Source organism: Danio rerio, chromosome 1 (assembly GCF_052040795.2).
Source record: "Danio rerio strain M-AB ecotype USA chromosome 1, GRCz13ab, whole genome shotgun sequence".
In the NCBI taxonomy this organism is placed as follows: Eukaryota; Metazoa; Chordata; class Actinopteri; order Cypriniformes; family Danionidae; genus Danio; species Danio rerio.
In genome coordinates, this window is record NC_141021.1 from 10,336,816 (window position 1) to 10,354,059 (window position 17,244).

Consider the following 17,244-nt stretch of genomic DNA (forward strand, 5'->3'; position numbering starts at 1 on the left):
CAGTCAGAATCTGCTGACATTTTTTGCTAATTCTGCTGACAATTTTGTACAAAAATCTGAGAATTTTTGCCAAGGGTGGGCAAAATCGGTTCTGGAGGGCCGGTGTCCTGCATAGTTTAGCTCCAGCTCTAATCAAAAACACCTGAACATGCCAAACAGTGTCTTCAAGATCACTAGAAATCTTTGAGCAGGTGTGTTTGATTAGAGTTGGAGGTAAACTGTGCAAGACACCAGCCCTCCAGGACCGAGTTTGCCCACCCCTGATTTATGCTGAACGATTTTGGGAGTATTGAGGGTAGAATTGGGATTGGGCCAAAAGGTGGTGAAAAACTACATTTAAAATGGTCAGAAATCTGAAGCTTAGATGTTATTTCAGATTGATTTCAAATTGAAGTTCTCGACCGGTTAAAACACCCAATTGTTTTTTGTTTTTACCAATAATTTTAGAATTTTATATAATAACTATGCGAGTATAAATTTTTTTTAAATATTACTCAGATTATTCTATGAACACACCCTAGATTTTTTAATATAGTTTTCAAGTTGAAAGTAGAAACTAGATTTTAGTTTATATGATTGCTTAAAGAATTCTGTACTGTTATTCAGTTTAATGTATACTTCCTTTAACTGTATGTATAAAATCTGCACTAATTTTAAAGTTACTTCGCATTTAAAGAAAGCATGACATAAGTACAATTATTGTGTACTTTTATTTAGTACAAAGACATGTTTATGTATACTTAGCATAAAATAAATGCATTTCTAAATGCATTTCTATATATGTATTTATTTTTTAGCTTTTCTGACAATATTCTGACATGTTTTTTTTTTAACTCTACAGAGAGCCAAGATTGGCCCGGGCACTAATAATACAGATGGCGCTTCAAAAAATGACCTCTCCAAATATGATGCCAATGGCAACCAAGACCGCATGAAGCTCGCAGACTTCAACTTCATCATGGTGCTCGGCAAAGGCAGCTTTGGCAAGGTATTAAGAAAGCATTCTCGTGGCTGAAGCTTATTTTTAAAAAGAAATGAATACTTAATTTCACAAAATTTGTCAAATGTGTTGCATAACATTTATGTTTCAACTGTTTTTAAACTCAGTAAAGGCTAAAAATCTTTTTAATCAACTCAATAGAACGATTTCTGCAGGATCATGTGACACTGAATATGTTAAAATGGAAAAATGTGATTATTAATTGTAATTTGTTTCACTGAATTTTTAAATTTTACCATTTTATTTGTCTTAATGTTGACATTGCATAGCATTCAAAATATTACGAAGATGTTTCCAAAAAGCTTATTTTGACTGTCTCCCAGCTTAAATCAGTACTCTATGTTTAGCATTTAATTATATTATTTACTATAGTAAGAAAATTGTTGTCTTCTTTCACAATACTATTTTATCTCATAGTAATACACTTATTTATCAGTAAATACTTGAATAAATCTTTTTAGAAAATCATCATCATCAAGTCCTTTTTTAATCAAATTTTATACAACTACTTTGAAGCTGGGTGGATGGATGGGGATGGATGGGGAGCGTCAGTCAGTGCACAGCCATTTCTGTCTAGAGATGTTCAATAGGGTTCAGGTCTGGACTCTGGCTGGGACTCATGTGAGTCTGAAATTTTAAAAGCGTCCATTTTCTGCTGACATTTGAGCGCTGTTGAGCTCGTTCTTAAACAGCGCTGATTTGCCATTGTGTTTACATGCTCAACAGAAATGACTATGATTGGGTGTGAAGATCATCAGTTGACTGAACTCACTGCTGTTTTCTGAGTGTGAACACAGATACAGGGACACTGGCGTGTTTTAAAGCTGCGAAGATCAGTCGGATAGTAGAGCTGTAATCGAGCCATAAAAGTAAGGCCCGAGTCCGATAGGTACATTTTGATTGACAGCTTTTTATAATAATAATAATAATAAACTTTATTTGTATAGCACTTTTCCAACATACATGCAACTCAAAGTGCCTCACAAACAAAAACAAAAGCATTAAAATAGACCACAAAAACTTATCACATATACTGAAATAAAAATTTACAGCCCGACATTATTCAAATTTGCACATGCACACAGCTCTTTTGCCTTTTTTTCAATAATGAGTCGTTTATACGTTTTAACATAATTTATTCATAACAAACTAAGGCTATCGAGCACTTGGAAGTTGGAACAAAGAAATAAAATAAGTCCTCTGTAACTCTGTAACAGTGTGTACACTGTATACATTATGCATTTATGGTTTAATTAATATTTATTTATAAGTTAATTTACTCACCAAGATTAGGCTACAGGTTTTTGTGGATGAACATTATTGAATTCACTGTAAATGGCTTTAGTGCAGTCCAGCGCTCACTGATGGTGCGTCCAGCAGCTCTAAACACCCTTTCCCAGCTGCTACTACAGGCCGAGATGCATAGTTCTGATCTGGCTAATTTTGCAAGTTTTGGCTAGATTTGTTTGTTCGTCTTCTACCAGCCAAGAACACTCATTTCATTTTCCATGGCAGCAGTTTCAATGTAGCGAGTGACCTCGTCATCTTCCCTGTCAGCTTGCTGTACATTGCTGTTTAGCGCTCTACCATAATAGGCAGTGCATGACTGACCGTCGAAATCCCTTGGTGGCTAAAATGACCGTTCTTTTTGAACTGGAGGCTGGCCTGACTGCAGTCAAAATTCGCTCTTTTTGACTTCTCCGTCATCATTTGTTTTACCTTTGCAGGGATGGATTTGTAACAAGGAACTGTAGTTCTGCTGAGTGACTAAAAAGTGATCAGCATGATGGTAAAAAACTGTACATTCTAGTCAAACCATTCCTCTGCAATCTACCAAAACTGAAAATAAGGACAATATTATTACACTGTAAAAAAAAAAAGTTGAGTAAACTTAAAATAATTAGGCAACCTATCACACATAGCTTTTTGAGTTAACTCAACAAACAGGGTTTGAAGACCAGTGAACTCAAAATATTTTGTTGAATTCTTTAGTTCTCTGAACAAAAAGTATCATGTTCACCCAACAAGATATTTTTGTTTGCTGAACAAAAAATATCATGTTCAACCAACAGGATATTTTTGTTTGCTGAACAAAAAATATCATGTTCATTCAACAAGACATTTTTGTTTGCTGAACAAAAAATATCATGTTAACCCAACAAGACATTTTTGTTTGCTGAACAAAAAATATCATGTTCAACCAACAAGATATTTTTGTTTGCTGAACAAAAAATATCATGTTCAACCAACAGGATATTTTTGTTTGCTGAACAAAAAATATCATGTTCACCCAACAAGATATTTTTGTTTGCTGAACAAAAATTTTCACGTTTATTCAACAAGATCTTTTGTTTACTGAACAAAAATGATTATGTTTACCCAACAAGATTTTTTTAGTTTACTGAACAAAATAAAACAAACTGATTCATTATGCATTTACTATTAATTTTTAGGATTCAAATTAAATACACAAGAATAGTCAATTCACTTTTTTTTATTTTTAACTGTGTTCAAATCACAATCCAAAACATTTGCATACAAAATCAGCATTTGACATTAGCCGTGTTCAGCATTGGGCTAGTTTGTACACAACTAGTACTGAATGTTTCCAGATTTGAAAAGATTGTACACTGCCTCAACATAAAATAACTGGCAACCTTACTAAAACCAAGCTATTAGTGTGTCTAAACACTCAAACCAGGTGAATATGCAATCATCTAATCAGAGTAAACCCTAAAAGCCACTCCATTCATACAGTCTTTAAAGTGTACTGCACTTTTGTCAACAAAGTACATAAAGTCCAAAAACAGACCTCAAAACATTGAAACAGTGGCACATTAGGAAGTGGTCACGGGTCAGTTGCCGTTACTGTGTGGAGTTTGAATGTTCTCCCTGCGTTCACGTGGGTTTCCTTTGGGTTCTCCGGTTTCCCCCACAGTCCAAAGACGTGTGGCACAGGTGAATTGGGTAGGCTAAAATTGTCCGTAGTGTATGTGTGAATGAGTGTGTATGGATGTTTTCCAGAGATGGGTTGCAGCCGGAAGGGCATACGCTGCGTAAAACAAGTTCATTGCGCTGTGGCGACCCCAGATTAATAAAGGGACTAAGCCGAAAAGAAAATGAATGAATGAATGAACTGAACTCTCGCAGATCATGTGCCACCAACCTCCATAAAACATGCTGAATCACTTAAAAAGTATATTTGAGTTCTTTTGGGTGTTCCATATTCAGTCTATACAAGAGGCTGAACAAGTAAGCGAAGGCTGCAGGCAGATGTGTGATATCCTGAAGTACTATGGCCTCCTCCAAGATTTTAGCGAGGTTCATCACATATTGCAGGGATGCAGAAGTGCCATTATCATCTTCCACCACAGTGAAGATTCCAATCCTTTAATCTCTGGTGCTGTGGTCTTCAGGGTCCGTGTCCTTATAGGAGATTAAGTAATGGGAAAATTAATTGATGTGTAATATTAATTACTACTTATTAATGTTATAACTATTATGCAAAGAAAATAAAAACATGTAATACTTTCGTACATACAAACAGTAACACTTTGAATAGTCTATAATATATAATAATTGAACAATATATTGACAACTTTTTAATATTTAGCAATTTTTTAAACTTTTATTTTACATAAAATTGCAAAGATTTACTTTTATTTGATACAGTTTCAATTGTGAAAGTTGTTTATTGTCCTGTTTAGAATATAACTGAGCCTTTAATTGTCATTCATAAGGGATTTATAAAGCATAAATAGTCCTCACTTTAGATTAGGTCACAACTGGATGAAGTTAAGCTCATAAAGCATATACTAACATACAAAGTAACTATTATTACATACCTTAATATTAGGATATTTAAATGTTAATTTGAATAGTTTATTAATCGTGTACTTAAGCATTCTGAATGATCTTAAAAACACCAACTATTCTTAAATAACTGGTTTGTAAATAATGCAATACTTAAATTAGTAATACAAATGAATCATTAAAGTTAAAAAAAATACAATCATTGAGCACTTCATGTAGAGTTATGCTTAACAGAAAATAAATTAACTATTCGCTAATACTAAATAAATTATTTATAGCGTGCAGCTATTAAAAGTGTTACCAAGCAGACTAATAAATGTAGAATAGGGTATGAAAATGGGTAACTTACCAGACATATCTTGAGAAAGCAAGCAGAATTTTTACGAAGAAAAATTGGCAATCCCTCAAGAGCTGCTCTTTCTCGATCGGTGACAATATCAGTGACCTAAAGGAAAGTCATTTACAAAGGGTGTTTTACAATCTTATTGTTTTGTAAGTAAAAATGTACTTAGTACATTTAAATGAGCATAGTATTTTATTCATGCTGTTGAAAAAACACATGGCTTTATTTTTAAAAAAGAATTTTGTGGTTTCCATACAATGGAATTTGATAATGGTTGTGTTGGCAAATTTAGAAAAATGTTTAGTTTCATGTGACAATTACTTTGAGTTAAAAACTACAGCTATTATTTTCTATTTTCCTCTTTGAATGTATTAATTTGAAATGGTCACTCAAAACAAGTGAAACATCTGTTATTTATCTTACTTCCATCTCACAATCAAAACACAACTTGACACAATTAAAATTAATGCAAAAGGGCTGGACAATTAAATTGTTGCAATTACGTTTTATTAGACTGTATTACCTGAGCATGAAATTCTTGACAGGACAAAATATGTTGCACATGTTAAAAACATCAGACGGGTGTATAAGAAAAAAAAAATCTTAATGAGTACCTGCTCATCCATCTTGTTTAAAGTTGTATCCATCTCTGGACCCATTGAATCCCTTCTTTTCTGTAGAGTTTCAGGAGAGGTGCTGTATATTTATCAAGTCACTCGATTAACTGTCTCAGGAGATCTACATTACAGATCTGAGAAAACTCTGTGCAGATCTACAATATACAAAAAAAACATACATATTAATTTTTACACATAATATATATATATATATATATATATATATATATATATATATATATATATATATATATATATATATATATATATATATGTAAATGTAAATATTTAAATGTTCAAATGCTGAATACAGATGTATTTTGAATTACCTATAATAATAATGTTGTTTGTTATTTTTAGCATTATCATTACTACCTTGAATGAAACCAAAGCAATTGCAATATAGTGACTTACCTCTTCCTTAAAGTCCAGGTTATCTCTCTCTAATTTCTTCCTGGCTAAATCTCAACAACTTCTTTTGGGCAAAGAGAAAAGGTTTCTTGCATCTGCTGGTGAATGACCGTCAAATTTCACTGATGATAACAAGTCTCACCTCCTCAAGGAAATCTTGCATTGAATTATGTCATTGTCAATATTTCAGTCCTTTTGAGCAAAAAGAAAGAAAAATATATATTTAGCCCTTTATATTTTTTATGTAAATAAAAGCTAGCTGACTGTTAAAGCAAGTTGGTCTGAATATGATAGACATTTAGTCGAGCTAACAAATCAAGCAATGAATTACATGAAAATCACACGATTTTCACACAAATTACACAGTTAAACACGTCACCGTTTGTTCCACTGGCTCTGGTTCGAAGGGAAAAAAGGTTATGATGTGCGCAATGCTGACAGCAATCTAGATAAACAGGACATGTTATATTTGACTTGGATACCTGATCTGGTATGTTATATGATACTCATTGTATTAATCGTGAGTTATTAAAGCAAATGACTCGATTGAAATCGCTATTTGTTTCAAATACATTCACTCTAAACTTTTATTGATGTAAATAGCCAAAACCAAGTGCACGAAACAAGTAACTCACGGCTAAATTATAACAAATAGTTCCGTATTAGGATACACGCGCACATCAAAGCCAACATATCAAATAATATAACGTTAGATGACAACAAAAAAGACATACATACCTATGATTTAGCAGAAACGTCGTTGGCCTGCTCTTAACTAGGGATGGCTGACGTGAAACTGATGTTTTGACAGTGTCGAGATCCCGAAGCGCAAGTGTTTCGAATCACTGCACCGAAGCATGATCCGAAGCACCCAAGTCACGTGACTAAAGTGTTTCGAAACACCTAGTCACGTGACTAAAGCGATTCAAAGCATCGATCAGCTTAGAAACGTTTCGAGACCTGGTGAATCCTAATTTGACTGCCAAGGTCTCCAAATTATCTCTGTCTCTAATGGCTTAGAGCACGGTGGGTTTGCTTATTGATTCTATGCTTAGCATGATGTTTTGGGTTCGAATCCCGACTTCGAAATCATGGTTTTATGTATTTTAATCATGTTTCTGTTTTGTGTAGCCTAAATAGGATACAGCTACAGTTACGCCCAGGCACGTGCACACATAGGGCTCAACCTGTGCAGTGCACATGCCCTTTTTAGTCTTGGATAGAAAGTGCCCTTCCAAAATGATCAAAAGTGCCCCCGCGACGCGGCACACCCTCGGTCCCGCCCTTCAGTAGGCGCGCGACAACATCGCTCTTCAGAACGCGCGCAACAACAACCAACCCCCCCCGCCCCCCCCCCCCCCCCCCCCGTGCACTTTAGATGGTCTCTGCACGGCCCTGGTTACGCCATCAATTTAGCATCATTTTTGTAACACTGTAAAACATTAATAAATATTTTTACAGTATGGTTGGGTTTAGGGTTTGGGTAGACAGTAATAAAATACAATAAATGGGAAATTTAATGAATAATATAAATAATTCTTGATAACTTCAGGCCACCGTTTTTGATCTAGCAACAACCCTGTTTTAAGACAGAAACAAGACATATTTATTCACAAATTGTTTATTCGGATATCAGACCAATGTTGAAACAAAACGATACAAGAGCAAAGCATTACCAACTGGTATTAAAGCATTTTAAAACAACTGCTACTGATTGGCTTCGAAACCTACTACTCCTGCATGGATGTCTGACACCTTAACCACTGTACTATGTTACTTGAAGGATTCCACTTTCACAAAGTGGGGTTTAATCCCTCAATTTGTTCAATCGTTCTTTGCTGAAGCTGTTTCAGTGCAATATATATAAAAAATGACCACTAAATGTCACTGTAGAGTGAGGTTTCGAAACGTTTCGAAGCTTCGACACATTTGCTTCGACTGTTTCAGTGTTTCACGAAGCCTCGCTTTGCCCACCACTACTCTTAACCGCTCTATCACGGTCTCTCACATCATTAAACTGGTAAAATAGATCGGGCAGTCAGATGGGTAGCACATCGCACAAAAACATGTATACAATTATATACAATCGATTATGAAAACGATTGACACGTAGCTCCGCAGAAAGAAAGATGGTTCGTTTTGTCGCGCGCACGTGACAGGTACCCCCTGCAGTGAGCTATGGAAGTAAATTGCGCATGCGCCAGAAGCTTTTAAGGCGCATGCGCCAACAAGAAGGGCACGCATCAACGCAAAACTAAGAATTTTGTATTAGTTCAACGAAATATTTTAAGTTTTTCACATTGAAGCACCATATTTGTTGAACAAACTAACTATTATTTGTCAGCATTTCAAATGAAAATATTTAAATTCAGTTAACTTATTAATCTTTGTTCAGAGGACTTTTTGAAAGTTGGCGTTTTTACAGTGTAGCTACAAATGTGGGAGAGCGTTGATATTATGTGATTGTATTGTATTGCAATATGGAGCAATTAAGAGTTGATGCTGAATCAAAAGTAATTCACAAATACTTAAAAATGAAATGATGGTAATAATTCTCTATGGTTACAACTGAATTACATACAAAATAACTGTATAAAATGATAAAATATGAAATGATAAAAACATTTGATAACAATTGTACCCAGCTTAAATGTAAAATTAAAGTTACCAGAGGTAGAAGGAGAGATAAAGAGAGCAAGATAGTCTCCAGATGAGGAGAGGAGCAGAGCACCAGAGAAGCAGACCAGGGGGAAAAGGCAGACCAGTGGCAGAAAAGAAGCAGTGCAGTGTTTACCACCTATTTTGTCTCTTTCTTGACCATGTGATCAAAGCCGAAATACTGAGACATTCAAACTGACCAATCAAAATCTTCTTTGGTGAAAAAAGACAAAAGAAAAAAGATTTGATTACTTTCTCGTGCTAATCGAAATGCATCACATGACATTTATTGTGCAAGCCAAGCCCAGTCTAACATTATAAAAATTAAGCCCAAACTTGTCAGGTCTCGTTGGGTTCAGGCAAAGATTTTCAGCTCTAGCGGATAGCTCGTAAGTCAGATCATAGACAGACCTGCTGATCTTTGCGGATTTAAAACCGTGCAGTGTCCCTGTATCTGTGTTCACACTCAGTAAACAGCGGTAAGTTTGGTGAACTGATGACCTTCATGGCCAAACACAATCATTTCTGTTGAGCGCATAAACACAGTGGCAAATCAGAGGCATTTCATCAGTTGCTCAACAGTGCTCAAATGTTACCAGGAAAAGGGACATTTTTAAAAATTTCGGTACTGATTAGTGCCAAATTCCGCTATTGTGTCAACACTAGTTGGCGGTTCATTCTGCTATGGTGACCCCTGATAAATCAGGGACCAAGCCAAAGGAAAAGGAATGAATGAATATTTTTAAAATCAATATTCAGACTTCAGTAATGAATCCTAGCTTGAATGCCTGTATTGCTGTTTTCTTTCTTCAGGTGATGCTTGCGGAGCGTAAAGGTTCAGACGAGCTGTACGCAGTGAAGATCTTGAAGAAGGACGTGGTGATTCAGGATGATGATGTGGAGTGCACCATGGTGGAGAAGAGAGTTCTGGCTTTGTCTGGAAAACCACCGTTCCTCACGCATCTCCACTCCTGCTTTCAGACGATGGTACAACATCGCACAAATCTGCTTCACATGCACATGGAAATCACATCAAAATAACCCCACAGGATGGTGTTTTTGATTACAGGACCGTCTTTACTTCGTGATGGAGTATATCAGCGGTGGAGACCTGATGTTTCAGATACAACAAACGGGAAAGTTTAAGGAGCCCCTCGCTGTGTGTGTATTCACTCCCAAACACATCAAATGCCTATATGATGACACGGTTAAAGACATAAGAGGATTTAAATCGTATTTGTTATAATTATTTGTGAACCTGGAGCTCAAAATCAGTCATGAGTCTTCATTTTTGGAAATTAAAATAGCTGCATTATCTGGAAACTGAATAAATAAGCTTTCCTTTGATGTACTCTTGGTTCTAATTGGATAATATTTGGGAGAATATTGGTTAAGACAAAAATGTTTGAAAATCTGGAATCTGAAATTGTAAAAAATGTTCTCAGAAGTGCATATTAATAATCAAAATTGAGTTTTTATATTATTTTTACTTAATATAATGTTTTTGGCATAAAAGAAAAATCAGTATACAATGTACAGTGCATCCGGAAAGTATTTATAGCGCTTAACTTTTTCCACATTTTTTTTGTCACAGCCTTATTCCAAAATAGATTAAATTCATTTATTTGCTCCACACTCTACACACAGTACCCCATAATGACAATGTGAAAATAGACTTTTTAAAATTTTTGCATATTTATTAAAAATGAAAAACCTGAAAAATCACAATAAATCTATATTGCACCCATATTTTGATGCCTAATTTTCATAAAGTTTATTCAAAAGATGAATCCTGAAAATTGTATTAAATATGCTACAGTATTTGTGTATGTAAATACACTTTTGTTGATGTAATTTGATGCAGACACCATAATCTTAGCTTTATTTATGCAAGTCAGTAATTTAACTGATATAAAATGTAATTTTGTTGTTGTTGTTCACCATCAGGTTCTATGCTGGAGAGATTGCCATTGGCCTGTTCTTTCTTCATTCTAAGGGCATTATTTACAGGTGAATAGTTTATTTCTGACTTCCCTTATTATGACTTCTCATTGAGACATAACATCAATTCATCAATTAGAGGATTTAATATTGAGTTTAAATTATGTGCAGTTTTATTATACAAGCAGTTTTGTCAGCATTCCACTGGGGTGCATGTTTTGTGCTAGATGCTAGATATTTTTGTGTATATATACAGTTGAAGTCAGAACTATTAGCCACTCTTAAAATTTTTTTTCTTAATATTTCCTACATGATTTTTAACAGAGCAAGGAAATTGATAATATTTTTTCATCTATAGAAAGTCTTTTTTATTTCAGCTAGAATAAAAGCAGTTATTCATTTTTTAAAAACCATTTTAAGGACAAAATTATTAGCCCCTTTAAGCATTTTTTTCTTCGATAGTCTACAGCAGTGGCTCTCAAAGTGGGGGTCGGGATCCCCTGGGGGGGTCGCAGGACAATGTAGAGGGGGGGTCGCCTGGTGATTTCCAAAAAAATTATTTATTTTTAATAAACCATTAGAATTACTTTTTTTTATATCCATAACCTACTAAAGGAAAAAAATGTTGTTTATAGTTTCATACTATATAGTTACTATAGTAGCTTATAGTTACTATTTCTATTGGTTTGCGACCCCTGGGGTAATTACATAATATTATAGACACAGCAATAGCGTGAGTTTGCAGCAGATAGATTTTATGGCACCAGGTTAAACTTTCTGGGCTATTTACAGCACTGACATACATAAAAAAAATTAAACGAAGAATAGACTTGGGTCTATTGGAGTGTGTGCGGGCGAGGCAGTGGCGCAGTAGGTAGTGCTGTTGCCTCACAGCAAGAAGGTCGCTGGGTCGCTGGTTCGAACCTCGGCTCAGTTGTTGTTTCTGTGTGGAGTTTGCATGTTCTCCCTGCTTTCGCGTGGGTTTCCTCCAGGTGCTCCGGTTTCCCCCACAGTCCAAAGACAGGTACAGGTGAATTGGGTAGGCTAAATTGTCTTTAGTGTATGAGTGTGTGAATGTGTGTGTCGATGTTTCCCAGAGATGGGTTGTGGCTGGAAGGGCGTCCGCTGTGTAAAAAACTTGCTGGATAAGTTGGCGGTTCATTCGGCTGTGGCGATCCTGGATTAATAAAGGGACTAAGCCGACAAGAAAATGAATGAATGAATGGAGTGTGTGCACAATTGCATGCAAGGTTTCTGTATTTATAACCACCTCAGAGGATAATGGGGTCAGGAGTCACTGGCATTGTCATTTTGGGGGTCACGGGCTGAAATTTTGGGAACACCTGGTCTACAGAATAAACCATGGTTATACAATAACTTGCCTAATTACCCAAACCTGCCTAGTTAACCTAATTAACCCAGTTAAGCCTTTCATGTCACTTTAAGCTGTATAGAAGTGTCTTGAAAAATATCTAGTCAAATATTATTTACTGTCGTTATGGCAAAGATAAAATAAATCAGTTATTAGAGATGAGTTAATAAATTATTATGTTTAGAAATGTGTTGAAAAAATTTGCTCTTCGTTAAACAGAAATTGGGGAAAAAATTTCTGACTTCAACTGTATATATACTTTATTTTTTTATATTTATGAATACTACCTAAATAATGAAACTCAAAATGAAACCTAAGCCTTTATATGATTAGTATATGATTTTAAATAATGCATTTGAGAGCATATATTTACTGTGTGTTTGAGCTGTTCTTTGTTTTCTGGTTCTGTGTAGAGATCTGAAGCTGGATAATGTGATGTTGGACTCTGAAGGCCACATTAAGATTGCAGATTTTGGCATGTGCAAAGAGAACATGTTTGATAAAGACACAACAAAAACCTTCTGTGGCACTCCAGATTACATCGCCCCAGAGGTGTGTGTGTTGTATTTGGTTTTCATTACGTTGATTATTTATTATTAGTACCAGGATTTTTATTTATTTTTTTACCTTTGGGGTACATTGTTTTAGTTCCCATCCTGAAAACACCTCAGATACATGAATGAAGTATTTTGAAGATGTAAAACTGCAGAATGTTTCATTAGGTTTGTCATAATAATCAATATATCGACTTATCGTGCAATACTCGGAGATGACCTCAATATTTTTTGTTATTTAAAGTCATTTTACAGTGACATTTACATTCTATTTCAACTTGTCAAAGTTTATAATTGAACATTTCCCTAATAGAACACTAAATAGTCTATATAGTTACGACATTTACGTTTTTAACATCAAATTATAGAATATAAATAATGTTATTGCTAAGAATGATCCGTGTTCATGGCTATTTGCATTATTATGCTGTTATAAAATCATAATATAATTAGTGGCATAAAATGATAGTGATATTGCTTATTGCAACAATTTCTGTGACAATATATCGCATAACAAAAATCCTTATGATGAAAGCGCCTAGGTTTCATGAGTTAATAGGGATAAAAATCATGATGTCCTTATATAACATGAAAACCCATCATATGTTCATATCTCTGGTCAAGTATCGAGTGCTTAACAGGTTCGTACTTCTCAGTAATCCCTAGGTTTTCTGTTAAAATTAAAAAATCCTTGTCTTTTCATTGGTCGTGAGTAATATTAAAATTTGAGATACTGAATTTGGGGTTTTCATTAGCTGTAAGCCATAATCATCCAAATTAAAAGAAATAAACGCTTGATATATATTGGTCTGTGTGTAATGAAAATGTATTGACCTTACTCTTCAATGCGGAAGAGTGCTTGTTTTTGCGATTGTTTTAGGACATCCGATTCAGTTGTCTATGGGAGAAATGACTAGGAATAATAAACGGCAGAAAACGGTCAAACTACTTATTCTACAAACAAGTATTTGCATGCTTATACAGACAAAGTAGAATAATATAATAATTCAATATTAGTTTGCAACATCAAGCAGCAAAATAATTCGTTTTTAACTTCTAAAAATGAATGGAAGTGAGACCAGGGCTGCGTCCGAAACCGCATACTTCCATACTATACAGTACGCTAAAATCAGTATGTGAGCCGAGTAGTACATTCGAATTCATAGAATTCAAAAATCAGTATGCGAGAAGTACCCAGATGACGTACTACTTCCGTGGAGATTCTGAAGTGGGCATCCCATGCACACTGTGCTATCCCATGATGTCCCTCGAGAGAATTCATGAATGGTAGTGAAGCGACGTAACTGACGTAGGTAGGTCATGTGACCATGACAAAATGGCGGATGTAGTACATCTGAATTCCATTCATACTTCTTACATTCATACTGTATAGAACGTACTTTTTTAACAACCGAGTAGTACGTTTAAATTCAAATGCAGTACCTACTGAGTAGTAGGCAGTTTCGGACGCAGCCCGGAAGTCTCAAGCCAAAAATATTCAAATGGCTGCGCCCGCTTGTACATGGAGAATAAGGTGAATATGATGTAAGAGTTTCACTTTTTTAATTGAACTACTGAAATAAATCCACTTTTTGGTAACTTTGTAATTTGTTTGAGATGAGTGTGCAGTGTTTCTCAACCATGTTCTTGGAGGACCACCAATACTGCATGTTTTGGGTGTCTCCTTTGTCTGTCACACCCATTACAGGCCTTTCAGTCTCTGCTAATGAGCTGATGATCTGAATCAGGTGTGTTTGGTTAAGGAGAGACATTGAAAATATGCAGAGCAGGTGGTTCTCCAGGAACGTGGTTGAGAAACACTGCTGTAATGGATATTAAAGTGAGTCTATCTTATTGTCCATGAGATATTAAGTATGCTCTTCTGTCCTGCAGATCATTGCATATCAGCCGTATGGAAAGTCTGTGGATTGGTGGGCTTATGGAGTTCTCCTGTATGAAATGCTGGCAGGACAGGTAAACTGGATGTAAATTTGTACCACAGTACAAAAACATTTTGGTAGTTAATCTCATTGAGGGGTTTTCTTCCTGAGAAGTCTGCTTGTTTTCTATGGAATCTCATTTCATTCATTCATTCCTTTTCCTTCCGCTTAGTCTCTATTTCTGAGGTCACCACAGCGAAATGAACCGCCAATTATTCCAGCATATGTTTTATGCAGGGGATGCCCTTCCAGCTGCAACCCAGTTTTGGGAAACACCCATACACACTCATTCACACACATACACTACGGCCAATTCCGTTTCTTCAATACACCTATAGCGCATGTCTTTGGACTGTGGGGGAAACCGGATCACCCGGAGGAAACCCACGCTAATACGGGGGGAACATGCAAACTCAAATACTGTAGATCCGCTGTGTAAAACATATACTGGAATAGTTGGCGATTCATTCCGCTGGGGCGACCTCTAATAAATAAATGGACTAAGCTGAGGGAAAATGAATGAACAAAAGTTTGTGATCTGTGAAAGCTCATTTCTGCCATGGTATCAAGAAAATTCTAATATTTTGTTTTCCTCTTTAGCCTCCTTTTGATGGTGAGGATGAAGATGAGCTGTTCCAGTCCATCATGGAGCATCACGTGTCTTACCCCAAATCCATGTCCAAAGAAGCAGTCGCCATATGCAAGGGGGTACGAGTTGCACAAGCTTCATACACTCTTGTCTACTCTCGCACACACTAATAGAGCTTTTGTGTTTGCAGCTGATGACCAAGCATCCCGGTAAACGTCTGGGCTGTGGACTGGAGGGCGAACGGGACATTAAAGAGCATGCTTTCTTCCGTTTCGTGGACTGGGAAAGACTGCAAAACAAGGAAGTTCAACCTCCATACAAACCCAAATCTGTAAGTAAAAATGCAGCTACGTGTGTGTGTAAGTGTTTATCTGGTTACTGCACCACACACATCAATAAAAGCGCAGTGGTGTTGTTTTTGCACTTTCTCTAGTATATACACTTACCGGCCACTTTATTAGGTACATCTGTCCAACTGCTAGTTGACGCAAATATCTAATTAGCCAATCACATGGTAGCAACTCGATGTATTTAGGCATGTAAACATGGTCAAGACGACCTGCTGCAGTTTAAACTGTGCATCAGAAGAAAGATTATTTAAGTGACTTTGAATGTGGCATGGTTGTTGGTGGCAGAGGGGCTGGTCTGAGTATTTCAGAAACTGCAGATCTACTGGGATTCAGAGAGAATGGTCTGAAAATGAGAAAATATCCAGTGAGCAGCAGTTCTGTGGGTGCAAATGCATTACTGATGCCAGAGGTCAGAGGAGAATGGGCAGACTGTTTGGAGCTGATAGAAAGGCGACAGTAACTCAAATAACCACTCGTTACAACCCAAGGTATGAGGAAGAGAACTCTGAACGCACAACAAGACAACCTTGAGGTAGATTGGCTACAGCAGCAGATGACCACACCTGGTGCCACTCCTGTCAGCTAAGAACAGGAAACTGAGGCTACAATTCACACAGGCTCACCAAAATTGGACAATAGAAGATTGGAGAAACGTTGCCAGGTCTGATGAGTCTTCATTTCTGCTGCAACATTCGGATGGTGGGGACAGAATTAGACATCAGCAACATGAAAGCATGGATCCATCCTGCTTTGTATCAGCGGTTCAGGCTGCTGGGGGTGCAATGGTGTGGGGTATATTTTCTTGGCACAATTTGGGCTCATTAGTACCACTTGAGCATCGTGTAGACACCACAGCCTGCCTGAGTATTGTTGCTGACCATGTCCATCCCTTTATGACCACAGTGTACCCATCTTCTACTACCAGCAGAATAACAAGCCATGCCATAATGCACGAATCATCTCAGACTGGTTTACTGAATATGTCAATGAGTTCACTGTACTCAAGTGGCCTCCACAGTCACCAGATTTCAATCCAATAGAGCACCTTTGGGATGTGGTATAACTGGAGATTCGCATCATGGATGTGCTGCTGACAAATCTGCAGCAACTATGATGCTATCATGTCAATATGTTGCAAAATGTCTGAGGAATATTTCCAGTATCTTGTTGAATTTATGCCATGGAGGATTAAGGCAGTTTTGAAGGCAAAAGTGGGTTCAACTCCGTACTAGTAAAGTGTACCTAATAAAGTGGCCGTTGAGTGTATTTTACCTGCAGTGATGAAGCACATTTTGTTATTTACGGGGCTAATTTTCAGAGATGTTTTTGTGACAAAGGTGCCTGCTCAGGAAATAAAACAACTCTTCTTGCTCTGCTCTTAAACCACAAAAAATCATGTAAACACAGATGTGTGAAGTGAGGCAATGGTTTGCTTTCACATTCAGAGACACAAATACTATTGAAAAGGCTTTTTTTAAGTGTTGTTTGGTGCGGTCTCACCCTAAAATAAAAAGTTTCAGACATTAAAGCCACACCGGAAGGGTATAAATGGCACTTTTTTTTCATGTTCTGTTGAAATTCTTGATTCTGATTGGCTGGAAAGTGTGCAGTAAAATCATGTAATGCACAGGTTTTTCCAGTCAGTTTTGATCACAG

General features: G+C 36.4%; 1 protein-coding gene and 1 long non-coding RNA gene across 4 annotated transcripts in view; one reads left to right on the plus strand and one right to left on the minus strand.

Moving 5' to 3' along the window:
* prkcba (protein kinase C, beta a) overlaps positions 1-17,244 on the plus strand; it is an 80,038-nt gene that overhangs the window by 43,666 nt on the left and 19,128 nt on the right. For both annotated transcript variants that reach the window (XM_087234868.1, NM_201029.1), the window contains 8 exon segments: positions 842-988; positions 9,656-9,829; positions 9,912-10,003; positions 10,790-10,852; positions 12,569-12,707; positions 14,603-14,683; positions 15,250-15,357; positions 15,429-15,569. In XM_087234868.1, coding sequence (XP_087090994.1) covers positions 842-988; positions 9,656-9,829; positions 9,912-10,003; positions 10,790-10,852; positions 12,569-12,707; positions 14,603-14,683; positions 15,250-15,357; positions 15,429-15,569 — 945 coding nt within the window.
* LOC137489970 (uncharacterized) lies at positions 3,479-6,985 on the minus strand. Of its 2 annotated transcripts, XR_015476229.2 has the most exons (6): positions 6,923-6,985; positions 6,564-6,629; positions 6,188-6,376; positions 5,771-5,928; positions 5,163-5,258; positions 3,479-4,426 (listed from the first exon to the last, which is right to left on the minus strand). It is a non-coding gene; the product is annotated as an uncharacterized LOC137489970 (long non-coding RNA). The 2 variants fall into 2 exon arrangements; XR_015476228.2 differs by lacking the exon at positions 6,564-6,629.